The following is a 27,220-nucleotide window of genomic DNA, read 5'->3' as shown; positions in this document are numbered from 1 at the left end:
CGCGCTACGCACCGCTGCAGCCAGCTACCGCCCCCCTCCCCCATGTGTGCCGTCAAGGCCGGGGTAATTGGAGCAAGGGAGAGGTGAGCGTACTGTGAGGTACTTGAGGTGGTGTCGTCTTTTGTTCATGAGGGGCGACTCAGAAGTCAGACAAAGACCCAGTGAGGACCTATGGCCTTTTGAAAGTGCATGTTAATTGGCAGTACCCTGCAACAATGAAACGCTCAAATAACGATAGCATGGTGAAGTTTAAAGGGAATATGCGACCTTCTTTGTACATTCATTAATTGTTAGATTAGGCACGTCCGACTTAATCGGTAATGCCAGTTTTCTCGAGATCTCTCTGACCAACTGAGAATTTCTATTTGCAGTAGCCACACTTGCGGAACAAACCTCATTGGACTCCCTGCCTACACTACGAAAATAATGCATTACTTTGCCTTGTCTTTTCCACGGGTGTGCTGTAATGTCTGCAACACACTAATCTGTCGACGTGCTTGTGTAATAAATGCTACGAAAGCTTGCAACGCTGTTTAGAAAAAATACATGCACACGCAAGGCTATTATGCCGCAAACACTGCGTCCTGATGGGAAACAGCGGAACTCACACGGTTTGCGTGTTCTGTTGTTACCAGAGCGGAAAGCTGATGCTCGAATCTCATGGCCTACGAGATGCCACTTAAAAAGACCTACTGCGTCAAGCCGGGTGTGATGTTCATACGGATACATGATGCATAATGCATGATGCAGAAGTTTAACAAATATCGGCATTTAGGATGGTGTGCGATCGTATTTGATTGAGGCAATCAATGCGCAAGTAGAGGAAATTTTGGATTCGGTCGATGAAATTAGATTTAGTCAGTGGGTGAGACCCGACCCCTGTGCTTTACCTGAACTTGTTATGCCAATGGATGAGTTTTTGACTCAATTGTCAGAAGCCATAGATGCAGTGACCGGGCATCACTTTGCGGCCCAGTACCACGGTAGATCTTTCGATGACCTTTAAAAGGACTGCCCGAAAACGAAGTTTTGATCATTTTAGACTCTTCAGAACACTGCGCTTCTGTCGTACAAGACGACGTTCAGCAGCTTGGTCGGGATGCACCGCGATGCACGCTGCATCCTTTCCTGCTATGTTGACCAGAATCTAGGCACATTACGCGTAAGAGTTACTGCACGCTGTCGAAGGCGATGAAATATGATACTAATGTGGTCCAAAGATTCCTCCAGTACATTTTACCGGATGTAAAAGGCCTCGTTTCAGCTATGAAAAGGTGTATTACTTTTCAGATGAACCAACTGCACGATACAGCAGGTTCAATTCTTTGAACATTTGCTTTCATGAGAGTCACTTTGGCGTGACGTGTGAATGATATGACTTTGCCATAGCCCATGGAAAGAACTCTTGCGACGGGGTTGGGAGACCTTGAGAAGGATTGCTACCAGTGCCAGCCTGTCGCGCCTCCATTCCGATCATAGTCCTTTCGCTGGGAAACGATGTCAGTTCTTGTAGGGCAAGGCTAATGTGCAGACATAATTTTTTTCGTAATCAGGAGAGAAGTCCAGAAGAAAAGAGAAGGGCAGAGGATGAGCTCTGCATCAGATTTGCCACGACCAAGACTGTCAAAAGGGTTCTTTAGGCTCACAGGGCAACCCAATTGGTGCTTAGACTGCTATTGTCCGTGAGCTAGATTCAGGTGAGGGGAGGGAAGTAGTGGTCGCATGATTTCAATAGTTTTGATGAGTTAATATAATTAGACTGAGCCACTGGCGCACTGAGTCGACTTCCACGTGCATTCAATCCATCGTGTTGTCAAGCTTAGTGTTTTATCACAGTGCGCTCATTTTCCACCGCCTGTGCGGAGAGACGCATGAGAGTTGCTGCGCCGGTGGCCAACGGCGGATGGCACGCATGAAGCGTATTTCCTTATTACGCTATTGCCTCCACACCCTTCCAAGCCAATAGCCACCTTTCCAATTTGGGGATTGTAGGAGCTCAAAACTGCGCTCGTTTACATGCAAATGAGAAAGGTTGAAAGTCGCGCAGGAAAGTGGTTCTGCATGCATGACAGATATTCGTAATGCCACAATCAATATTTATTGTGCAATGACGATTCCAACCACGACTCACACGAGAACATGCTTTGTGTGTCTTGAAAGTCCTGATCAGCAACACGTGCAGATAAATCTCACCTATCGCCCGTCATGCTGCTTCGATACGAGCTGGTTTTAAGTTGCAATCTTAATGGGCGAAAAATGCATTTTCTCCTCGTTCTGAGGAGTGGTTGTTATCACCTTGCTGCCTACCAGATGGGAGCGATATCCGGCTGGTGCCGACACGTTGACTGTCATTAACCTGGCCTAAGCCCTGCATGAACCGTGATTCCTCGGATACGCCTCGATCCAGGCAGATCCGGGTCTGAAGATCCGGCCGCTTTGGGTTGGTTGCGGGTAAAGGACATGCGGCGGCTGAATGTAATCCAGCACTCGGAGTGAGAGATTGTCAGCCTGATGTTTATTACGGGAGCTGTCACTCAGTCTCAAGAACTCAGAACACCACATCGGCGCGCTAGGACGAAGCGATAGACTGTCACGCGGCAGGCTTAACACACGTTAGCGTTGCTGCTCAAAATCATAGGCGCTCAAACACCGGTCACAATCGACAACAGCCCCCTGCGTTACATCTGCAAATGACATACAGCGGATGTCGCATGACCACAGGACAGAGCCTCGGGCAGACACCACGGCCAGCTTCTGCTGTCACCATGCGGCACCGCTCTGTCGAGACCCGCGCTGCCGGAGGAGCCGGCGGCGGACCACGAGCCGGCAGCGCACCCGACGTCCACCCGCCCGCTACTTGACCATCATGCGCGTGGCCTTGATGGAGTAGTTGGGGCCCTTCCAGTCGAGCCAGTTGATGCCATCCGGCCCGTCGTGCCTGCCCTCGTGGGCCACGCCGTTTAGATTAGCCTGCAATGACACCAAGCCGCTCAGATTAGCCCTCAGTGACACCAAGCCGCTTAGATTAGCTCGCGGTGACACGACGCTGTTTAGATTAGCCTGCAGTGACACCATACCGTTCAGGTTGGCCTACAATGACACCAAGCCGCTCAGATTAGTCCGTAGTGACACTACGCCGTTCAGATTAGCCTCCAATGACACCGAACCGCTCAGATAAGCCTGCAGCAACACTACGCCGTTCAGATTAGCAAACATTGACACCCAGCCACCCAGATTAGCCTGCAGTGGCACTGCCTCGTTCAGATAAGCCTGCAATTGCATTTATCGTTCACGTTAGCCTGCCGTAATACTGCACTGTTCAGGTTCGCTTGCAGGGACACCGCGCCGTTCAGATAAGCCTTCAGTTACTTCACGCCGCAACGTGATCTTGGGATCGCAGAACGTTTCACGGTCGTCGAACATTAAGCTGAGGCGGTTGTACTGATTTCTGGCTACTGCTCGGTCTTTCTCGCACTGTGGGAGGCAATCCGAAGCTTCGTGGGTAATCCTGCGCTGACGTCTTTGTTCACTGCCAACGGCCGGCTGCCACGTTTCTACTTTTCACAATAGGGCGCGGGACGCTGCTCTCGTTTTACCCGTGCGATCGGCTCCGTATCATATCATAAAAGACACAAGTTTCGCCCAGTTAAGATTTGTGCAGACTGGCCTTTTTCCCACCTTCGCCATACAAGGGGTACCACAGGACGCTCTCCTTGGAACTAAACACGCTAAGGCCAAGGGAGTGCTGTGTCGCGTATCTCGCACCAAGTGGCTTCAGGCAGTGTATGAAATATCCATACGAAGAGCCTCTGCCAGGACAAGACCAGGGCTCTGCCGCACCCTAAAAGATAAGGGATATAGATTTTCCCTATGGGGTCTTTCCATGCAGCACCATAGGCGTAATGTTACATTCCACAGAAGTGTAAGGGTTCATCGTTCAATCTCCTCTTGTGCTGGAACCCAAACACACATCGGGTCAAAAAAGTGAGCATATTGATATTAAGGCGTTATCTTCGCAGTTGTCTGCGCCATGACGGTGGGAAGAACCTTTATATAACCCTAGCATGCTGAATAATGCATCGACAATAACACAACAGCGATGGATGTTGCTGATAAGACCAAGTGGGCAAAATATTTGGTGCTTACGCCTCACGCAAGAATTCCAGAAGCTGACTGCGCTGACGCTAACTGCACTGCGTTGGTAGACGTGACCCATCTATGCCGAACAACTTAACCAGATATGGCCGAACTACACGTTCACTGATGCATCTCACCTTGTTGGGCTTCGAATAACGCGACCCACTAATGGTATTTGATGGATATGCTTCATCATTTGATAGGGCAAAATAATGCAATCAATGCAGGGCAGCACTGCAAAATTCAGCGTGCGATAGGCCTATGTTGTCGAGCGGCCGAGAGTGAAATGCGTGCGAAACGATCGTGACAAAGAAGCCATTACCGTGGGGTCTCCAAAGTTCAGAATCCTCACATTTTCACAGATTGAGCATATACACGGACAAAACACAACACAAAATTGTACGCAAAGGTTGTGAACTCAGCTACTAAAAACTTAAGTATTTCAGTGATTTATTTCCAGAAAAGCCTAAGGAAAACTTGAACGTTTCCTTGCACTTGTGGAATGCACCAGAAAGCCACATTTTAACCGCACGTCTATATTGACGTACCATATACCTCAAAGATGATGTTAACCATAACTCATTAATGAAATGATAGATTATAATTCAGTGCCACCAAAACAATCACTCTAATTTGTGAACTTATCGCGCATTTGCAATTCTGACAAATCCGGCACTCTCCACCGATCATTCTACTCATACTGCAGCAGAATCCCGAGCGCGCATGCCTGCGTTCTTTCATGCTGCACCAGTGGTGAGTAGTCGGAGTGCCTGGGTGTATTGTTATTCACCGAAGTCACAGTCTTACCACTGCTATATCGTTACATCACCAAATCCCCTGCTCTCTCGGAATTTGGCAACGCCTGTTGTCTATACAGCTTATCTTTTGGCACATAAGCGTTCGGCCGAGAGAAAATTATTCGACAAATAATCTTATCGCCGATAACCATCTACGGAGATTCTCCATTTACGTTTGGCGGGTCCAGAAATTATCCCCCGAATTCGTCTCCAATGCGCCATACACAGCCAACGGCCATAGCTATGGATGGCGAAAAATTATCCGTCTCGCCCATATCAATATGGTCAAGATGTATTACAGGCATCTTGATATATACTGACAATCATCCGGAATTCTTCCCGGTACGGACAATCATCTGCGATAATCCGCCGTGTTGGCAGTGCCGGACGCCATTCCGGAGAATTTTCCAACATTCCGGATAATTCTCGAGATTATCTGCCGGCCGATCGCGCCCATAATCTTATGCCGCAGGGTAGCCTGGCGTATTTCATGGCTCCGCGCTCATCCCGAGCGATGCCGCGGCGAGCCGGCAGCCCCCTGAGCTGGTATACTGACCCGTCTGCAGGCTCCGAACCACCATCCGGCCTTGTGGGCGCGCGCACAGTTGCCGTAACGGAGAACGTCGTTGTCCTGGTCGCGGGTGGAGAACTGCCGGTTGTTGTCCATCGTCATCGAGTCGCCTGCCGCCGTGGTCAGAGGTCACTATGAGGTCAGAGCGATCGCTGCGGTCGCACATACCATGCTTACAACCGGCTTGGTGTGAGTGAGCAGATGCGCACCCTGAGATGTCGAGACGGAATGGAATTATATAAAAATAGGGCACTATTTTATGTGGCTCACTTTTGACCCAATAGGTCATTTGGACAAGTACAGTTCAGGTCAAGATCATATCCGGCCATTATTATGCATCGATGTTTGGATTTAAAGTTCCACCCCAGTTAATCTCATGCAAAATTTTGGAAACACATACACTTTTTTAGCAAGAATGCTGCATTGAGGTATTTGACCTCATGTTGCGACATTAAGTCACATTCTTATGACCAGCTTCCGCAGAAAAAGATATACTGCAGGTGACGGAGATTGCATGAAAAGAAACTATTTGAAACCATGCAATTATGCTTTTGCAGTTTGCATACGAAAAGTAACGATTAGAGTTGATGACTGTGCGGTAAACGTTGATGATCTTCAGGGGTAAAAGCTTCACACACAAGGTTGTATCTCTTCGGATCTAGAAATGGATAACGCAGAGCATTTAAGCTTCCAGGGATCAAAACCCATCTTAGATGACCTATGATGACTTCAAACTTCATTTGCTTGTCAAAGAGTAGTACATACAGCGGGACAACACAGAAAGAAGAGTTCTTGGCTCCCGTATGACTTGTCCACAGCACACATGTCAATGACTCATGTTTTGGTACAACATGCGTTAGCCAGAAATGGTGCCGGTTTGTTTTCCAACAGGCCCTAAATACAAAAATACAAAATAATGTTCTAGATGACAGAATGTAATGCATGCGCCAAGTGAAAGAATATAATACGTGTGCCAAATGAAACCACATAATCGACGCACGCAATGAAGGGATATAAAACCTCTCAATTATCTTTTATAGTTTGCGTGTGAAAAGTGAGGACTAAAAGTCATGGGTTTGACCCGTGGACATTGATGAAATTTAAAGTTAAAGAACATTACACACAAGTTAGTATACTTCCAGCCCTAAATGTGGGCAAAACAAAACAGCAACTCATCCTAGATGACCTCTCATGACCTCAAAATTTATTTGCGCCGCAGGGAGTAGCACTGTCTGCGGAATGGAACAACAGGACTGAGGTAGTTGGCGTGCTCGAAAACCCAGATATCGATCATTCATAAGGAATAAGTACCTTTGACCTTATAATTACCAGTCTACGATACACACGCCATCGAGCCCGTTTTGGTGCAGGTTTTGGCCAGATGTAGGACAGGTCGATGATCGGACGAGACCTTAATAAAAAATCACGCTCACAATTCTTTGCAAATTGCTGTTAAGTGTTGACACATTAACACGAATAGCTTGCGTGGTTCTTCTTTTGCCCTGGAAAGTACGATGGATGAGATGATACCTGCCTCCGTCAATACAATGATATGAAATTGAACCTTTCGTTCACGGGCTGACTTTCCTCTCGAAAGTTTGTCCATATCAATATATGACACATTGCTGTCTCCTTTGGGACGTCATTGTCAAGATTACAAGTTAACGTCATCTATTTTTGCCAAAAAAAAATCGCCTCTGTGACAGCTTCCGACGGCATTAGATACTAAACCGCCGACAGCATCTCAGTCACATTTGGTGTTATTCATTACGCTTAGGCTTTTTCACACACCTTCTATCTCACAATAAATCGCATGAGTTTATACCAGCTGGACGAATAATAGCACGTCTGCCAGCCTCGAGGCCCTCAGGCCGGCGGCGGCCGTGGAGCCGGCGTCTCGTCCGCCCGCCTGCCGCGCTCTGCGGTCGGCAGCGGCGGGCGGCTTCGGCCGGCGCCGCGGCCACGTCACCGGCGGCGTCGCCGGCGACCGCGCGCGCCGCCCCCTCAGCGCCCGATTAGCCGATCAGGCCGCGCGGCAAAGCGGATGGGCGTGCTGCCACTGAGCCGAGCCGGCCCCCGCGTCGATCCGCGGCTAATACAACGGTCAGGCGCCGCGCCGCCAGATCCGCCTGCAGTTCCGCATTTCCCGCGGATGATCACGATTTTTCGCGTCGGCCGAGCTAATACGATTAGCGGGCCACCGGCTGGCGGCAGCGTGGCCCTGTCCGGGTTGCGATGATCCTCCGGTTGGCATCCGCGGCCCGCTTAAAATTGCAGACATTTTTGGGCACACCAGCGGGATGGCGGCTTACGCCGGTAAGCCGACTCCGGGCAGTCTGTGGGAGCCCTGAGACGGCACCGGCCAGCCGCCGCCAGTGGCGTGTCCGGCTCCGCTCCGCCCGGGTAAACGCCGACTGCCGTCAGCAGGTGGCTGCTCGGACCCCGGCACTACCGCCCCTCCCTTCTCTGTGACGCCAACACCGCCTCGGACCTGATTCACGTCCGTCACTTTCCACGGCCATCCTGCAGAGATCATCCCTTATGTAACAGGCGGCGTTGGGCCGGTGCGATAACGGTTCATCCGTCCAGTCACGTGGCCATTTATATCTTGGAGATCGTCGCCCCGCACCCCGATCCCCCACCCCGGAGGACTCTCTCCCCCGCTCAGGTCTCGTAAGCACCAATATCGTATGGGTCACGACGGGTCACGCGGCCTGTCGCCGGTCCCATGGTCACTTCTATCCAGTCCTGTAATCACCCGCTTTTCCCTAGAATTTGTGCACACCTACGTCTCACGAAAATACACTCCTGATGTCCACCTGTATCTCTTTGGACCCTTGCCCTCATCTTTTCACCAAAACTGCCCTGTTGCGGGCAGTCTGGGACCGCTCAGTATCTTTAAATGCGTCATCCTTGCATGCTTGCGTCATCAAGTGCTTCGTCATCCTACACTGCACTTTTATATTCTACATGTATATACCCACCTCCGGTCGGGTCTTCGGATAGCGTTTTGTGCATGAACGGAGCCGTGCTCACCCGAGTCTCCGCTAAAGGTGCCCAGCCGAATCCGGAACTTGTCGTCCTCGTCGGCGACGCTGAAGTCGGCGTACTCGGCAAACGTCCTGGCGCCGTTCCAATCCAGCATCTCCACCCGCAGTCGGTGCCGGCCGGGCGCGGTCAGCGCGTGCAGGTAGGCGTTACCCAGCCAGTACTCGCCCTCCGGCCCGCCGAAGCCGGTCTTGTAGGCGTCCCAGTCCTGGAAGAAGTCTGCGCGGCGGAGGCTAGATCAGGGCGAGGCCTGCTGGCGCTCAGCTCACTCACAAAAGCGAGGGCGTAGACGCTTAGATCACGGAAAACCCAGAGTTGTGGAGAAACCAGGAGATAGTACAGCTTTCTCAGCGCTTCGTTAAGTTTCCCCTGCGAATCTGCATTAAACCCATCCTTGTCCGGCTCTTACGGATCTGGATTCACGAAACGTTGGCTCTCTCCCTCCTTTAGCGTCTGGGAATCTCATCGGCGGACTTTCCTGGAATTTTATGCACATTTCTGTGGTCTCCCTTGCCAGGCCAACTACCATTAAACGCCTACAAAGTCGCATGATATGAGTTGGAAAGCACAAATTTGCAAAAACAATTATTCTCCAAATGTTCTTTGTTAGCGTTACATCTTCATGCATTACAAATAAAGCGCGGCGCATTTTTATTCTGTTATTGAATTACTCATTAACCTGCTGTACATTTGAAAATTTTAAGTGTTTGCTGAAAATTGAAATTGAAAATATACCTTTCACTCATGTTTCCATTTCGGCACCCACTATCGAAATATGATAGCCCGCGAAAAGCCGGTATATATATATATATATATATATATATATATATATATATATATATATATATATATATATGTGTGTGTGTGTGTGTGTGTGTGTGTGTGTGTGTGTGTGTGTGTGTGTGTGTGTGTGTGTGTGTGTGTGTGTGTGTGTGTGTGTGTGTACCAGAAGGTGGGGCCTGCCGTCAATGCTCCTGCTGCCCAGAAGGAGCCGACAGACGGCCGGGGCCGGGGCGTGCACTCACTTTCGCGCTTGAGGTGCGGCCCGCGCCGCTGGAAGACGGTCCAACCGCCGCCCTTGGTCGTCATGTCGCAGAAGACGCGCACCTTGGCAAGGCCGGGCGCCGGCCGGATGTAGTAGAGCCCGTTGTCCGTGAAACCCCTCTCCAGCAGCTCAGCGCAGCTCTTCAGGGTCTCTGGGCTGCCTGCAGCGGGAGGGGAGCGTGGGCGAACCGGTGCACGAGGCTTCTCGGGAGGATAAGGACACCAGAAGTGACCACGGGGCGGGCACTAATGACAGGCCATGCTCCATGGAATGCCATGCTCAGTGCTACAAAAATGAGGTACTTTCAAGTCCGTCTCGACAGCTGTCCGAGGCTAATGTCTGGCAAACATACTGATAAATACCGTGGCTGTGCACGAAGGAAAGCTGCTAGTTTAGCCGCTGATTAGCTGCAGGTCAGACGGCGGACCTGTGGCTCCGGACGCTGTGAGCGGCAGGAGCGGGGCACGGACCGCTCGGCTGGAGCGCCGCGGGCTGGGCCGAGCCGGCCGCGCGGCGGTACTCACGCTCTAGAGGCTCCACCTGGTGGGCGGCGTCCCGGTCCACCTCCCGCCGGCCCTGCTGACGCTCGGCGCCAGTCTGCAGCACCGTCACCGCGTTCTCCACCTTGTTCATCTGCCACGTCAGCGCTGACTCCATCCGCTTGAGGGTGGCCGTCAGGTCTTGGCCGGGGCAGGCGGCCGGCTCGGGCGCGCGCGGCGCCGCCAGCGCCAGCGCCTGTAGCTGCCGCTTCACGCCCGTCTCGATAACGCCGACCGAGTGCTCCAGCTCCTGCTTGATGCTGTTCTCGGCGGCTGGCAGGCGCTCGTTGAGTCGGGTCACACCTTGCTCGGCGGCCGAGCTGGCGTCGCGCGCCTCGGCGACACGCTCCGTCACGGAGCCCAAGATGTTGGTGATGCGCTCCACGCCCTGCTGCAGGCTGCGCTCGTGCGCCTCGTTGCAGGCGAAGTCCTGGCGCGAGCGGCTGCGCGCCAGCGGCTCGTCCGAGCCGTCCAGGCGCGCCTCGATCGTCATCAGGCGCGTCTCGAACCGGCGCAGCGTCTCCTGGATCGAGTTGGTCATGGTGCGCACAGTCGCCTCCACAGAGGTAGTGATCTTCTCGTCTGGCGGACGGGACGGGGGGGGGGGGGGGGGCAGTCAGTGCAGGCGCTACAACACAGACTGGGGTGGGACGCGCCTCACGCAAGCGCGATACGACGGCGCGACGGCGTGTTTGCATGTGCTTCACGATTAAGTCGCCGGACGTTACCTGGTGCACCATGCCGTTGTCAGTTTATAGTTGCGATAGTACTCGGCCTTCAGTTATCATGGGAGCTAGCGGGCCGCGAATGCCAAAAGGTCACGCCAGGTTATGCCCGTCTAACGGTGGGCAGCACGCATTTTCTGACAAATGTGCAAATCACATGGCGTGTTCCGCACGGCACGCGTGGCCGGGGAGCGATCCGGCGCCAAACACCGCAGAAAGGAGCTGGCCGTAGCGACATCACAGCTGCTTAGCCCCAGCCAGGAAATCCTAACGATAACGAAGCCCATTTGGCATCCACAGCGAGCGATGACGCATTGACAAGCGAACACTTCTAAATGCTCAACTCGACGTACGTACTGTGCGTGATGTACGCAGATATCATACGGACATTCCTCGCACTGTACTGCACTGATTTCATTCACCGAAACGCTGTGTGAATATTTGTATTTTCAGGCTAAGTTTTCAGTGCTTTAGTCCACATTACATCTACGAGATAGCGCGGATTGTTCAGAACAGGTGTTGCATCGCAGCGCAGGTCTTAACAGGCACTGGCGGCGAACGGACCCACGTTTTGCATGTGTGGCAAATATCGAAGTCCGCAAACGCGTCCTGTTGAACTTTTCGATCACGTAAATAAACAATATTGCGCCATCAAAAAGGATCGATTAAGGGTCCGGACGCAAGAACGTCGCTGCACGCCCTCGAACGCAACGCTCTGACCCCGTATGAAAGCAGACCACTCTACCTTGTTATATAACGCCCCGTGCGACATTTTCCGACGGTTTTACAAGTTACCAGTGCGAACTGGGACGCGAACCTCAAGGCAGCAATTCATAGTGTCCTTGAGCTGATAATTTGGGCCAATCACAATTCCCCTTACCTGTCTCTGTGGTGTAATTTGGAAGCAAGTGGCATGCGTTTGATACAAATCTCCTGCCGTCTGGAATCCAGTTACAGTGTCTTCGCAGCTGACATGCGACACACATCAGTATGTCGGCAGTACACAATGTCACAGAATGTGAGCGCAGCGATCAGAAAAGGCCTTCAGAGCCGGGCCGTGCCGGGCCGGGCCGGACGACAGCTGCAGCTCTGCCATCTGGGGATGAAGTTACGCAACTCACCGATCCTCATGGCTCCCGACGCAGTGCGGCCCATCTCCGTGGAGACGAGTGCGTTCTTCACCACCTGCAGTTCTGCCATCTGGTGCTAAGATCACGCAATTCACCGATTCTCATGGCGCCCGACGCAGTGCGGCCCATCTCCGTGGAGACGAGTGCGTTCTTCACCACCTGCAGCTCTGCCATCTGGTGCTAAGATCATGCAACTCACCGATTCTCATGGCGCCCGACGCAGTGCGGCCCATCTCCATGGAGACGGGTGCGTTCTCCACCACCTGGAGCTCTGCCATCTGGTGCTGAGATCACGCAACTCACCGATCCTCATGGCGCCCGACGCAGTGCGGCCCATCTCCATGGAGACGAGTGCGTTCTCCACCACCCCGACGAGGTCGTCCCGAATGACCTGGCGCAGCTCATTCAGGCTGACGCGGTGCAGACCTGTGGAAGGCAGCCGGCGATCAGGTCAGCCTCGAACCGGTGCAATCGTCTCACTCAAAACACGATTCAAGGTATAGCATACGCATTAACTAACTGCTTGACAGGATTCAATGACGGTTACCTGCGTGTGTTCAGCACATCACGGGCAACCACATCCCTGAAACGGGCACACATGAGAGAGTCGAATCAGTGAACTGCTGAGGAACTGCACCATTCAGCTTGGTTCAGGCCCGTTTAACACGGAACTGGACACGGAACAGGCCCATTCAACTCTAGAACTTCCATATGCACGAAGCGGATGATAAATTACTTGAACTCCTTCGGACTGATGCTTTTGTGAGTGTTTTCAAAGTTTTATGGGAGATGAATTTTGAAAAAATAAACACTTCACTTTTTGTATCGTTCGCACTGTGTGTAGGGGAGGAAGGGAGCGAAATATAAACGGCATACGTCTTATTCTTCGACAGCACGAATTATAAGTAGGTGGCAGCAATAGATGGCAGCAGATGAAAGCACTCTTAGGTTCCTAATATGAAGAGTGCGGGACGTCAACTAATCCAAAAATTCCCCCCTGGTTACTTTACAGCCTGGCGAAGAGCCTGCTGGCCGCCCCCGCCAGCCGACCGCACCATCGGCCGGACGCCCCGGGCGGCGCAAAACGGCCGCCAAATGCGGGCGGGTGATTCAGCAGGCTCTTTCCCATGCTGTTCTAAGGAATAATGTATCGCTACCCGGAGTCCATCATGAGTTTGGCCTTGCCCCCATCCATCCCACGTTATCATCCACCTCCCGGAAGCTGGCTCAGCCGCTCTCGGGACGCGCGGCGCTACGACCGAGCGCGGCCATGCCGCACGTCGTTGACCTCAGGCGTCCGTGAAAACAGCGCTCAATCTGCTGAGCGCAAGAACGCGTTTTGGGCACAGCTGTCCATTAGTATGAATTTCGCCAATTCACTCAGCAGTCGCTTACCACAGACACCTGACGTACTGAGTTTATAAACAAGTTTATTTCGGTCATGTTTGTGCTTTTTTCATTTCGCATTCCCTTTGACAACAGCAACCAGGGAATTCATCTCTTTGCGTCAGGTGATCAGCAACACCACTTGGCTGACTTCTGCACATTGCCCAGCAAATCATATTACCACAGTGGGACCGCACCCCTCCCCCCCTCCCACACAAACACATAAGGCATGCCATCAAATTATGGAGACCAGAAGTTACGGGGACAGGGGTTTTATTTACTGACAAGTCCGAAATCTACGAGAATTAATATAAACAGAGGCGAACTTTATCTGTTGTTGTTAGGATGATCAAAACAGGCGGTAGATTTTGCTTCGAAGGCGCCTTTTTCGTCATCGTGTTTCTTTTCGTCATTTTACATTCGCGAATTTGATCTAGGACCAATCGTGGCGTACCGTTCACGTGATATAACGATAAAGGATGTGATAGCGAAACACAAGCAACTCCAGAGTAAGATAAACCGGCTACTTCAATATGCTTGGCGACATTACACGGTTTTCGCTCGTGTGTACCTTATTTGCACTGAAATCAGATTTGGTATCATGTCAGCTCCCTGTCTGATGATCATGACATTTGCGTTAAAGAGCGCTTTCAAAGAAGGCTAGCGTGGGAAGTGCTGACGACCTTTCGGATAAATGTGTCACCCGCACATCAAACGTCACAAGATCGAGGGAAACCATCGCTGAGAGCAACTGAAGAAAAAAAACAGAAGAATAGCCTGCACTGTTCTGCTGTTAGTTTCTATCATATCACTGGGTGGATGCACGCTGCCGAGAAAACAAGACCGCAAGACTATGCTACAGCCGCACTGACAGTACTCGACCACAGGATGGTGTAATCGCTCGTACTTTCCAGCATGCGGCGTCGTAACGTAAGCCGCTTCCCCGGCCCTGATAGCACTGCAACCGGAGTGCGACGACACACTCCTGACTGAGATACGGCTTCCAGAACTCTCCTTTCATCTTGTCTGGACGGCGAATGTTTACAGCGGAGAACGCAGTGGTGCCAGGACGCCACGCAGTACCTCGAAGCGTCACCGACGTCCACGCAGTTTGTGACGCAGTTGTGACGCGGATGTGGCGCCCGAGTGCCACCAGCTGACGAGACGTATTCAACGACTCAGGGACTGCACTGGTCCCTGTCACTGCTCATCCCTTCAGCTGCGCGCTCCGTCACGGGCTGCTGCTGTTTTGCACCAGGGATGGCTCACGTGCAGCTCACGGATCGCATGATCAACTGCTGCACGTGACGTGCTCCCTAGGCTCCAAAATAGCAAACCCTTTGTTTGGTACGGGAGCTGTCTATCGATCTGGTTCCCGGCTACGAACCCTAGCGTGGACCGTTCAGACTGAATCAACGAAATCTGCAAGGTGCCGTTGACCAGCGAGAGGTTTAAGAAGTTCTGAAACACGTGTGCTTTGCAGAATATATCCCACAATTTCCCCGATGCTTCCAGCGCAAATGGATGGTTTTCCATCATGACATTTCGACGGAGCTGATACAAAACACCGGAGACGATGCATCGTAATTATATTCGTGCAATACAAGATAAATCAAACTGCAAGGAATATGAGTTGTGTGATGAAAAATCATCCAGCCCGAGCAGTTCTGGCGTCGTTAAAATTTCATAAAATCCAGAACCTCATTTCCTTGCCATCTCGCAATCCCATGTATCACACAAAATCCATCTATTTATTTGAGGGGTGCTGCTGAAATCGCCATATCTCAGTCTTACAGTTAATAAAGCTACACTGTGTCTATGTGTACACGTATGATTTATGCTTTCATAGAATCACTGAAAAAATCCTGCCTGGAAAAGTAGGCTTTCACCACTTAAAAGTGGTAAATAATTCATACCGTTAGCAACTTTCTTTTTTGTATAATATCGGATGCGTAATGTGAAATGTAATGATAGGCTTATTTGGGGACAAGGATTCTTTTCAACGGTGATCTTTCACCATTCATCATGTTGCTGTAGCTTCTTAGATGGACATTTGGCTTGATCCTTTGTCCTCTTGTCTTCTGTCATAAGCATTAACCAGCTAACGAGGACACGAGAAGTGCCCGAACTACGATGCTCGGAAAAAAAATTTAACACAAAGCAAGTACCTGCTTAAGTTGGTGTCATTGAGAATAAATGCCCATTCGCTTTGGGTTATATACCTGCAGTCTACTTGTCTGTCGAAATACTTAACCGTGAGATCGGGGACACTTAACCAAAATCTTAACCATGAGATGTTTCAAGAAATACTGCGGAGTGCATGCATAACATATGTAGTAAATTTTTAACACATCCTGTATGAATATCATATCTATAGATGCGACAAAAGTAATACTATTCCTCGTAAAAAAGCAGGAGAGTGGAGGTATACGTGCGCTGATATTTCGGCAACATGCCTTTACCGAAACACAGCAGAGGAACGAACGTACTTGCAACGTAACGAATAGCACTTCTGCTGTTCGTTTCGATAAAAGCATGCTGCCGAAATATCTACGCATCTATATTTCCATTTTCCTGGTTTTCCTACAAGGAATAAGACCATTACCATGGAATTATCTACGAACATAATGCTCCTTGCAAATGCACTTAACAAGCAAATCTACTTAAAAACATATCTAAGTAACTTCTAACGGAACTTGCTGAGGAGGAAATGCTTAAGGAAATCTGCATTGTATCCACACCTAACACGGTTTTTCCAGTACCCCTGTCTGCCTCAACAAGCCTAATCACTGGCTGATCGCGTAAGATGCTCTGTACTCACGTCTGTTATTATTATTGTAGGCTGCCGTGGTGTATGTGAAGCAGCAGCAGACCACGAGGGCTGCGATCCAGATTCGGACCCATTCTGCCCCTGGCGAATCATACATAAACGCCATCAATGCAGATCCCAACTGAAAACGCTCCGGAAAACAGGAGTGGCGAGTGGCGTCCGCCGCAGCATGCACCAATGGTGTCCGTGGCAGTTACGCGGTGGTGCCATGCATTGTTTTAAATCATGCGATGTCTCACGTTGGCACATAAACGAACGACCACGGAGAAGGGCATGATCCAAAACAGATCGGAATGGGGCAAGTGAGTACTTCTGTATCAATCACGGTCGCTGCTACTGTCCGCACCCTGTTCAGGACAGCGCGCGCCCCACTCCACGCACCCACTGCACCGCGGTTGTCGCGTGGCTCGTCAACTCACCGTTGAAGGGTGGTCCACACGGCCCGACGACAACGAGCCAACGCACGCGATAGCCAACGTACACAACGGCTCTCCGGCGACTATGACGCGATCCTGAGGCGAGACGCCGGGCTGTGGTGGCCTCCTCCACGTCCGCCGGCCGGACCCACCACCAGACGAGCACCACTGGCCCCGCCCGCGATGTCACCGCATCCGACCCCCCTCCCGCCGCCCCCTCCTTCGACACCCGACACTATAATGTTTATTTACGTTACCGGCCGGCCGTGTTGTGAGGGCCAAACGCGACAAGGGCGGTTCTAGGGTCGCGCCGGCGCGACGCCCTCAGCTGACCGTCCTCAGTCTGCGGGTCTCGTCCTCCTCATAGGCTGTTTCTGGAACCGCCTGTGCCCTCCCTCTCTCTCACTATCCGCAGGACGGGACCCGCGGGATTACCAGCGGCGTGTGTGGTGGCGCGCGTGGCCGGCTGCTGCTCGCAGCGTGTGCACATGTGGCGGCCGGCGCCGACTTTGATCTCGGACCCGAACCGGAAGCCTCGGCCGTCGGCACCCACTGAACTGGGATACGGTGTCCGTATGCGGTTAAGTTGACAAAACAGTCTGGTGGCCAGTCATTGCTCAGGTAAGGATGCCTGCAATGAGGCAGAGCTGGCTTTGCATGAAGATGGTTCTTCCAAGAGCTCGTGTCTCAATTTCCAAGGAGCTGTTCCCGGAAGATCGCAAGATGAAAGGTCAGCGAGAATGAGTCACGAGGGCACGTCACGAGGGTCACGAGGCTGCGTAGAGCCGAACAGGTCAGCGAGGATGAGTCACGAGGGCACGCCACGAGGGTCACGAGGCTGCGTAGAGCCGAACATACCGACAATCTGCAGGTGATCCGAACGGTGGCTGTTCCCTCGCAGGTCCCTCTGCATGAAATGTATGCCTGCTGAGACATCTTTGCCGAGCACAACCAGTGCATCTTAGCGAAGCTCAGTCACAACTGTACAACGTAACAATGTCTTTGGGCAAGACCGTTATACAAGATTCGCGGCTGGGGAGGGGGGGACGGGGACAACCAAAGAAATGCTTGCTAAAAACACAGTTTAGTGCGCCGCAGATGTGTGAAAATTGCTTTTCTTCACGCACACCAGCATTGGCAGTTCTGAATGTAATTATAATTACATGATATCCCTCATTTGTTCAGTACTTACAGTAGCGCATTTGCGTGAGAACGTGAACAAAATTACGTGTACGTGCGCCTCGAATTATGGCGGCTCAACTCAGGGTGCCTCCGGGCGACAAAGGAAACTTTGGTATTCGGAGACTCTGGCCCCACCTACCTCTACTGAATGAGGCACCAGCTTTATGAGCATTGATGGCATAATTTATTGATCACTTTGGCATCGCGTACGCCAGTCAGTCAAAGTTGCCAGCCCTATGTTGAACGGAAAGAAGTAAACAAAAAAATATTGGTGTTGACCTCCCTGGTCGGCTATGTTTCGCCTCTACAGAACACGTGCCGTTTGTGCCCACCAGGGACCCTGTTAAGCACCATCACCAGGGGTCCCTGGTAAACAAAGGTCAGACTTATTGTCTCATGGGCCCCGAGTACTGCAGGTGGCACTCTGGCTAACAGTGGGACCCTGGTCATGTCTCAGTTTCGCTACCGGGTCTCTTGGTCGGCAAAGATTCATATTCAGCACGGAGGGATCCTTTTTAGGGGCTCCAGGGCCTCGTGGTTGACAATGTGGCCCTCTCATTATCTCAGCGTGTTCCTCAGCGACGCTGGAGGCGCCATGATAGGCATCATCGGTGCATGGGCCTCCCGGCTCGCACATGATCCCCTAATCGGCAAGGTACCAGGGCCAGGGCCAGTCAACTCTGGGGACTTCCGTATTGTCTCAGGGCTCTCCCGAGTGGCACAAGGGCAGGTTTCATGGCTGGCATTCGAGTACCATGGCCCTGTTCTTGTTCGGTTAATGTGGCCTCTGGCCGGCACGGAGCCTCTCGTGAGTGTCGCGGATCCACTGTCTAGCTCCGGGAGCCTCTGTTCAGTGTCAGGGATGCCCTGTTCACTCTCGAGGGTCCCTCGTTCAGCATCAGATCCCTGGTCAACTGGGAAGCCCTGTCCATGCTTCAGTGGGCCCAATGCGGCGCCAGAGAAGGCTCCCTCATATTCGTGAACCCGGTTCCTCGCTCTGCTCGGCCCTACTGCCCGGGACGGATCCTGGAAACAAGGCCCGTTTCATATTGGTAACGGAGACCCTCAACTCTCCAGAGGCCCGAACATGGTCACAGGTTGACCGGGGTTTGTTTGAGCCGATCGAGGGACCCCGGGACCCCAAAAGCAAGCGCATACTTCTCGTCTAGTCTCCGTGTATCCGACACTAGAAGATGAAGTGGGTTGACCATGAACCGACAGCATTTTTGGCATTGAACATAATGCCAAGCATTGCAGGGAGCAAATCGACCATAGGCAGCACCTACATTTAATCCCCCCCCAAACAAGAAATATTAACTATATATATATATATATATATATATATATATATATATATATATATATATATATACATACACACACACACATATATATATATATATATATATATATATATATATATAGACATGTATACCAAAGTTGAATATCATCGCCTTGCAACGGGGTTGGGGATGGTTTGGGGCTTGGTTCTCTCTCCAAAGTTGAGCTCCATACCACGCCCCCCACTTTGGAAAGAAAGCGGGCCAAATGTGGAGAAACTTGACTGTTGACATATTTTGTGGGCAGATTGGGTCCTTTTTTCTGTTCAGCGCACCCCCACCCCCCACCCGTCCCCTCATTCATCTGGTGAAACTGTGGAGGTCTGAATAGGAAAATACGTTCGTGGCTTTGTCACACTCTCGCCGACTATCAACGCCCTCTTTAGTGTTATCCGATTTGTTGACAGCCCATCCTCCCCCTATCTAAGTAAAACAATCAAAAAGCTTTCGAGTTATACCTCTTTGAGGTCTTGAGCAGACGGCTCGCATAAAATAAGCTGCAGGCGCCACGAACTGGAGACTGAGGCACCGCGGACGTGAATGTCCGCGGTGCCTCAGGCCAATGTTTTGCCTGATAAACACTGATCGAGGTTCAATAAACACTTACCGTTGCACAACGTTGGACCTGATGTTTAAACCGCGAAGCAAAGGTGACTCTGCACACTACTAGGTGTCGCGTCGCGGGGGCTCCAGTTTGCCTGTTCCACCGGGACTGGTTTGGCCTGGTGTATAGCGCCACCTATAGTACCCGAGAAACGCCCTCTGACGGCCACAGTATCACTTCGGCGGTTTAAGCCGGCACCTTCATGTCAAGACGGCCACAGTATCACTTCGGCGGTTTAAGCCGACACCTTCATGTCAAGACGGCCACAGTATCACTTCGGCGGTTTAAGCCGACACCTTAATGTCAAGACGGCCACAGTATCACGTCGGCGGTTTAAGCCGACACTTACATGCACGTTTAAATTTCAACCAGCTTGGAGCAAGAACTTTCGAGCAATATTTAGCGTAGTACTCTCCGGATCGGGGTGAATTCTATTAAGTGCGACACAGAATTTGTTCAGTCGCGGATGTTGCGAACTGCACGGACAACAGACTCTCTTTTTAAGACACCACATCTGACCGTCAGGCACCGACAGGCGTTTCTCCGGTCTTTGGGCCAGACTTAGGAAGCTGTTGCGGGATTACAATTTTGATACTTTACAAACTGGAAAAAACAGGCAAACTCAAGTATTTCTACCAGATCTTAACATTCAGGACCTTCCAAAAATCAGCATGCGCCGCCAACACACAACACAAAGAAGAAATATAAGTATGTTCATTTTCTCAGCAAGGCCGCGAAGTCATATAAACTTATCACACACATAGCACACCAGTTAAGCACAGGAAAAATGAAGCGATTTCATGCAGACAGACCAGTAGACCAAATTATCAAAACTTGGCCTCATTTCAGTGAGCAGTTATCAGGCGGGGGAGGGGTCCTTTGTCTGAAGTCAACGAAGTTACGCGCTCCGCTGTTTTTGGGAGAGATGGGTAAATAACTGGAGTGAGCTGGAGCTGCGTTTGGCAGGCTCTCCTCATCATCACCTTGTGGCAGCTTGCACACAGGGAGGTACAGACGTGGGCATTGATGATGATCCACAATTACTATTCAACATTCATGCAAATAAATAAACGCTGAAACAAAAACCACACTTCACTTTTCTTTAACACGCGCCCGGGTGGCCGGCTAGAAACCCTTCGCCCGGGTGGGGGTGGGGGGAGGGGGGGGGGTGTCAATTTGAACCCCTCTGAGATCACGGGAGTTAAGAAAGCTAAAGACACCAAATTTACAGGGTGTCTTGACCTGTACGTGAACTCACTTAGGTCAAAGTTTGAGCTTCCTAGGTAATGACCTCCAGGTCAAGTAAGGTCAAACAAGGTCAAACTCCAGGTTGGTCTCCAAAGTGCCCCCAGAACCTAGACAGCTGTTTCCAAGCAAAAGGCCACAAGCCCATTTGAGGTCAGTGACCTTGTTTGACCTTTTGAAGGCCGTGATGACCAAAACCATACAAGACTGCTCTGATTTTTGCATTTGAATAAGCGACAAAGAATCCGGCAGGCAGTATGCTCCTAAAACAAAACGACGACCCGGGCCATCTTTGGTCAATGACCTGTTCTGATCTCTAGGAAGTCAATGGAAGATGTATAATGCGATTCTTGCTGTTAATAAATTCGAAATGAGCACCAGAAACTATTCCATACAGCAAGCTATAGAGTAATAAATCAGGTTCATTTTTACCTTGGTCTGACCTTCATACCTGACCTTAGGTCAATGTAATTTGCTCATTCAATACTTGTGGTGCCTAAAAAAGTATCTCAGAGATGCATGGCTCCGTCAAACACTCAGTTGTTGTATCAGATTGAACGATTCCCTAGAAATTGCCCTTGCTGAAACCATGCCTGAATTTGACCTGCCATAGGTCAGCGACCCTACGAGGCAAATCTAAATTGTTTACGTAAGACGATCTACTATTCAAATGTCTACAGCTAATCAAAACTGGGCGCGGCCGGGCGGCGCCGTTCGGAAGCAGTTCGGAAAAACCTTGGGAGGGGGGGTGTAAATTTGACCCCCACCCGAGCGTGTGTTAAGTGACGTAGACTGCAAAGGGCCGGGAAAAACAAACAAGAAAAAGTGTACTACAAGAGCTAAGTGAGTGACAATTGCCGAGCTGATCAGAGGGTACTAAAACACATCATATCTAAAGATGTGACACCTGCGGGGCCTGAGCCGCCGGCTGGGCCCTCAAACGCTAGAAAGATGACCCCTTGGGCCGTTTTGGGACTCAGCCGTGCCATCCTCAAGAGTGATATCAAAGCGTGGAACCACCGGCTAGTGCGTCAGCGTGATGGTACTCGTGAGAATGATCATACTCTGGAGGATGCTCAGATCCTTGAGGATGAGCATACTCTTGAGCATGATGATGCTTTTGAGGATGATCTCTTTATATTTTTACACTATTTAAGATGGACACTCTTGGGGCTGAGCACAACTCAAAATATTAAGTGCAGTCAATGTAATCGTTATGTAGCACTACAACGTTTAAGCAGAACCTTCTGGTATTATGAACGTCGTAAACTAAAAATAAGAACTCTGAGCTCGTATTGTTATAGTTTGGCCACTCAATCGTTGGCCGTCATGTGAAAAGATAAACCTCGTAAGTGGGAAAAGCGAAGGAAGAAGTCGCAGAAGAAGAATAAGAACAAGAAAACAAAGCACTGGATGTTTTGAATTGCTGTCAGCCGAGGCCGGCATCTTCGTGCAAGTTACTGATTGCAACATAAGTCGATAGCTTGATCAAATACTTATTTTCTTCCTTCAAAATCTGCGGCAGGAATGATCTGAGTTGCATTCCTGCTTGGTAGACCTGCCTGCAGCGGCTCGAAATTCATTCCAGAAACTCCTTGAGTGGTGCATTTTACCACGGGTGGCACTGCATTAAATCCCGACATTAAACACCATGGGTGCTATTAGCTGCACGTTGAACGGTGCCCAACTTGAAGAGGTTGTTCCACGTTTATATTAGGTGTTGAAATGAGGTAGCCACTTTCTTGATCATTTCCTGCAGCTCACAGCCATGTCCTTTTGTAAGACGCCAAATCCTCTTGTTGGTCCATATTTGTATGTAGGTTTGAAGTGAGACAACATTTTGAAGATCATGCCCTTCAATTCACAGCCAAGCCCTATTAAAGCCTTCAAACTTTTTGTTTCTGAGCTTGACACGCGCGAGCTTGTGCGGCCTTTTTTGCGCCGCCTACTTGAAAGATAATGAGACATATCTCACGTCATAAAGCCTCACACATCCTTGGCTGTATTTTGCTTATAGTATTTGACTATGTGAACACTACAGTGTTCTTTTTTGCAGCGATTCAGCTCCAGTGCCCTAATGGTAGGCCGCGATTGGTTGGCTGGCTTATTTAGACGCCGATTGCGTTTCTCGATCGCGGTCCGCGTTTGGTGACGACTAGCACAAGCATTTGGGCACGTAGTACGGTTACACACACCAGGCTTAAGATGATCAGTACCAAACTATAGCCTGATTGTGCGTGCAACGTGTTGAACTTGGCCCAACTGAGTCACGGAGGCCATGGCACGGAGACTCGAAATTTGGAGAGCAGAGAAATCCTCACAGAATATTTCCAAACGAGTCCCATGGAACTCACACATTGTGCATGTACGTTCGGCGCACGCTGGCATTTCTTGTTGTTGCCACTACTCGGGGATTGGGGGCGAACGGTTATGGTTCTGGACTTCGAGCCCACGCCAATGCCGATCGCGTTGGTTTACCACTTAATCTTTATTATCAAGCTATGTTGTCGCCATACCTAGCTTAAGATCAGACTATGCAGAACATCTGTCCAATTTCCATAACGGCAATCGGTTTCCCGCTGTCTCCTGAACTTTCGTCGCCTTGTCTGGGAGCGAATATTGTCTGGTCGCCCCACTGGTCTGATTGGACTTTCAAACTGGTCTCAGATCTCTCCCGTGTCCAATCCCCCATTTCCCCGGAATGTCCAAGCAAACTGGGTGATTTATGCGACTGCTCATTCAACTGAACCGGGCCGAAATGCTGCGGCCTATTGTGCTTCGATGCCTTGACAACGTTTGAAGGAAGTCTGAACCTGTTAGGCAAAATACATAGCCAACTGCACGCATTTAGAAAAGGACGTCTAGAAAACCAGAGATACGGGTTCGATTCCCACGGTGTCCGCCCTTCCAGCCAGGGTGGGAGCCAGCTGGCGCCATAGAGCTTCAGCAGCTCTGTGCGTCTTAAGACCCCAATCACCAACAAGCATGATAGTTCCAGGTACGCTGCTTCGTTCTCGGTAGTCTACCGTCCACGCCATCAAGGGGTTTATGTAGTTCACCAGAAAGGATTCATGCGAACCCCATGAAAAAACCCAGGCAATGATTCCAAAATGACTCTGATAAACGACACCGATAACCGTAATACAATATGACATCTTCAGGTATCCGTATGTTAGCTGAACTTTGCGTTCGCACACACACATGCGCTGCCGTGAATCTGTCGCCCTAGACTGCGTGTCCAGCGGTTCAGCGAGGTCAGGTCAGCCAGGCCAGGGGGAGGTCACGTGAAGTGAGGTGGAGCGCGGGCGGTGTCGCTCGAAACGTCTGTGTTAAGCGGCCTGCAAGTGCTCGTATCCAAGCTTCAAACAGGACTTCTGTCGGACAGAGCCCACTCTGACAGCCACAATAAGGCAATGGAGCCGGAACTTTGACTGTGCCACGCTGTCAGGCAAAAGTTTGGAACAACAAACTATTGATCAGGCATCGCACACTCGCTCCGTCAAACTAGCGGGACTGTTGCCATACAACGGTTGCATCGGAAACCAATTAAAAAGGATGACAAGAAGAGATGTATGTGCGGGCGCCAATAGAGCGTCCGGAGGGACTGGAAAGTGCATAAGCTTTAATTATTTTCATTATAAATTGATCGGTATCATGTCACAGTACCCAACCATTTGGGAGCGTTTAAGCCGAAGCAAGAACAAGGCCCCACGCTTAACTCTTCGGGGCGCCTCGAAGAGGACAAGCGCAAACGCTGCAATGACAAGCGCAAACGCTGTGTCGCATCAGTGAGCGATGCACATAACGTTCACTTATCAGATGTTCATTTGCACCGGCCACTGGTCCGATGGCTGCGATGACCCCCGCTGGCCGGGACCGATGGCTGCCGGATTGTATCCGCCCGGCGCCGAGCAAATATCGCCCGATGTTTACCCATGGAGATCAATGGTCGACCTGGGGCTATAAAACCACACTAATCAGCTCAAGGTGAGCCCGTGGGGGGTGGAGGGGAGGGGAGGAGGGACGGTCGATCGATGTGCGGACCGAGTCGCCTTCAGGCGCCCCAGCCGACCACGACACGGTTGCACTGGCAAGTTACTGTGCATAAGGAAAGAGCAGTCGAAACTCCGCTATTCGGAGTTCAAATATCATGCCTCGTCTACCTGTGCAGTTTCAAGAACGGCCAGTCCTGTACGCATGTAAAGGTCCTGTGTGATGCATGACATCTGAATATACATTAAAATGCTGAAGACATCACCCCATTAACTTTCATCCGGTGCTATATCAAGAGGGCCGAAAACGTAATCACGCATGTCAAAGGAAACCTCGCTGTTTGATGGGCGGTTCATTTTCAGGAGACGTTCAGCACCCAGCTGACACGGATGCTGGGTTTCTGTGAAGCCTTCCTTCAAGACAGTACTGTGTCGACATGTATTTGGTTACGTCATAACCATGGCTTATGTGCGCGTAGCCCCGGCTGAGCACCGAGCATTTTAGATGGACTGCAGAAGGACACCTTGCGATGGGATGATGTTCCAGGCTCTTTGTTTGCATGCGATGCCGAAGGCGCAATCTCGGCTTTGAATGTTTTTTGGTGCTGTGCTCTCTTCTAGTGGCGCCCCCCCCCCCCGTGCAGCCGTTTTCGAAAATTGTGGTTCTTTGCGAGATGGCTGTGTAACTTGATTGGGCCTACCTAAAGCTGTTTCCACTGAATTCTCGAGTGGGCAAAAACTGTGATCTCGAAATCATGTCCTCAACCCCAACAGGCCGCAAATTGAAATGCTGTTACTTTTGCGCTTCGCCTCCGGTCCGTAATGCTGAGGATTATAGTACTCTGTAATAAAGCTAAAGCTACTGCGTTCTAGTCTCGTATGGGGTCTTTGAGCCTCCCCCTTAATGTATGGCGGTTGATTGTCTTCCAGCGCATTTGATCACGATTTTATGTGAGATTTATCACGTTCACATTTCCTAGCGAGTTTCAGAAAATGCGCTAATTATAGATGGAACAGCTGCTGAATTTGTCACCCGATATTACAACAAGCAGCCGAGGCTGCATTCAGTACGCACGCTGATTTGCGATCTCTAAAACCTACGACCCCTTGTATAGCCATAGAAATTACTTCAGCCGCGGCGTTGTACGATTTACTTTGGAGGGATGTTGCAGGTTTATGAAACCGGCGTCGGAAGTAGATAGTTACGACGAAATTACTTCGGTCAGCCAGAAGTGAAAGATAACTTTTCTTTATTGAACTGGTTACTTCTTTCGTGGTTTCTAGGTTAGTTATACCATCCATTTAAACCGTTTTTGCCTTTTTGTACGACACATTAATCAGTCTGCAGGTATATTCCAGCAAACTACTAGTCCGTTCATAAAGCTTCCTGCCTTCGTTGGCGAATCGATGCTGCAGACAGTTTTCTGGTACCTCTGCTCCTTTAATTGCATCGAGTTCATATGTATGAGGGCCCCCACACAAGACTTCCGTTGAGGTCCCAAAGCGATGTCCCACATACCAGAGAAACGTTCAGCACAACTGGGAAAACCATCATGCATTCCGAAGGATCATTCGACAAATTCCAGGAAATGTTTAAGATGTTTAAAGATCATTCAGAGAAGTATGTAAGGTACGACATATCGTATATATATGCATATTTATACACGCATATATATGCATATATGTGTATGCATATATATATATATATATATATATATATATATATATATATATATATATATATATATGTGTGTGTGTGTGTGTGTGTGTGTGTGTGTGTGTGTGTGTGTGTGTGTGTGTGTATACACAATATAGACATAACAACATAGTCTCGTAACCAAATTCGCCCAAGACCACCAAAATATTCTAAGGTTTGGGTTGTTAAACATGCTGGGCATTTGCAGGCCAGCAATATTGGGAGCTCGTACTGGATGTGTTTCAAAAGGCACTTCAAGACCTTGGAAATAAATCCAGTGAACATCACTGCATGCATTTGTTGATAGGCATATTACAGTTGTTTTTCAGGACTGCAAAACCAAATAGAGGATGCCATCGCAGGCGATATCGATTTATTGCTGGAGCAGCGTTTGTCGTGCTGCATTGCTAGTAATGCTCAGTAGCAGAGTGCTCAGCACGGTTCAGTTTGTTTTGGGACGTGAGCTGTTAGGTGTAAGATCCCGTAATCAGAATGACTTTGAGGCCTGATGGCTAGCGCTTGGACAGAGTGGTGGCC

General features: G+C 50.3%; 1 protein-coding gene across 1 annotated transcript; it reads right to left on the bottom strand.

Annotated features, from left to right (window-relative positions):
* Nucleotides 1–2,493: 2,493 nt before the first annotated feature.
* Nucleotides 2,494–16,314, bottom strand: LOC119100204 (ficolin-2). The gene is made up of 7 exons (XM_037223314.1): nt 16,200–16,314; nt 12,296–12,418; nt 10,123–10,719; nt 9,579–9,758; nt 8,542–8,772; nt 5,491–5,615; nt 2,494–2,970 (listed from the first exon to the last, which is right to left on the bottom strand). Exons 1-7 carry the CDS (start codon nt 16,312–16,314, stop codon nt 2,854–2,856), a joined length of 1,488 nt encoding a protein of 495 aa, XP_037079209.1. The 3' UTR covers nt 2,494–2,853.
* Between the last annotated feature and the right edge of the window lie 10,906 nt (nt 16,315–27,220).

Source organism: Pollicipes pollicipes, unplaced genomic scaffold (genome assembly GCF_011947565.3).
Source record: "Pollicipes pollicipes isolate AB1234 unplaced genomic scaffold, Ppol_2.1 Scaffold_4881;HRSCAF=5763_pilon_pilon_pilon, whole genome shotgun sequence".
NCBI classification, from domain to species: Eukaryota; Metazoa; Arthropoda; class Thecostraca; order Pollicipedomorpha; family Pollicipedidae; genus Pollicipes; species Pollicipes pollicipes.
This window is presented reverse-complemented; position numbering and strand designations above follow the sequence as displayed.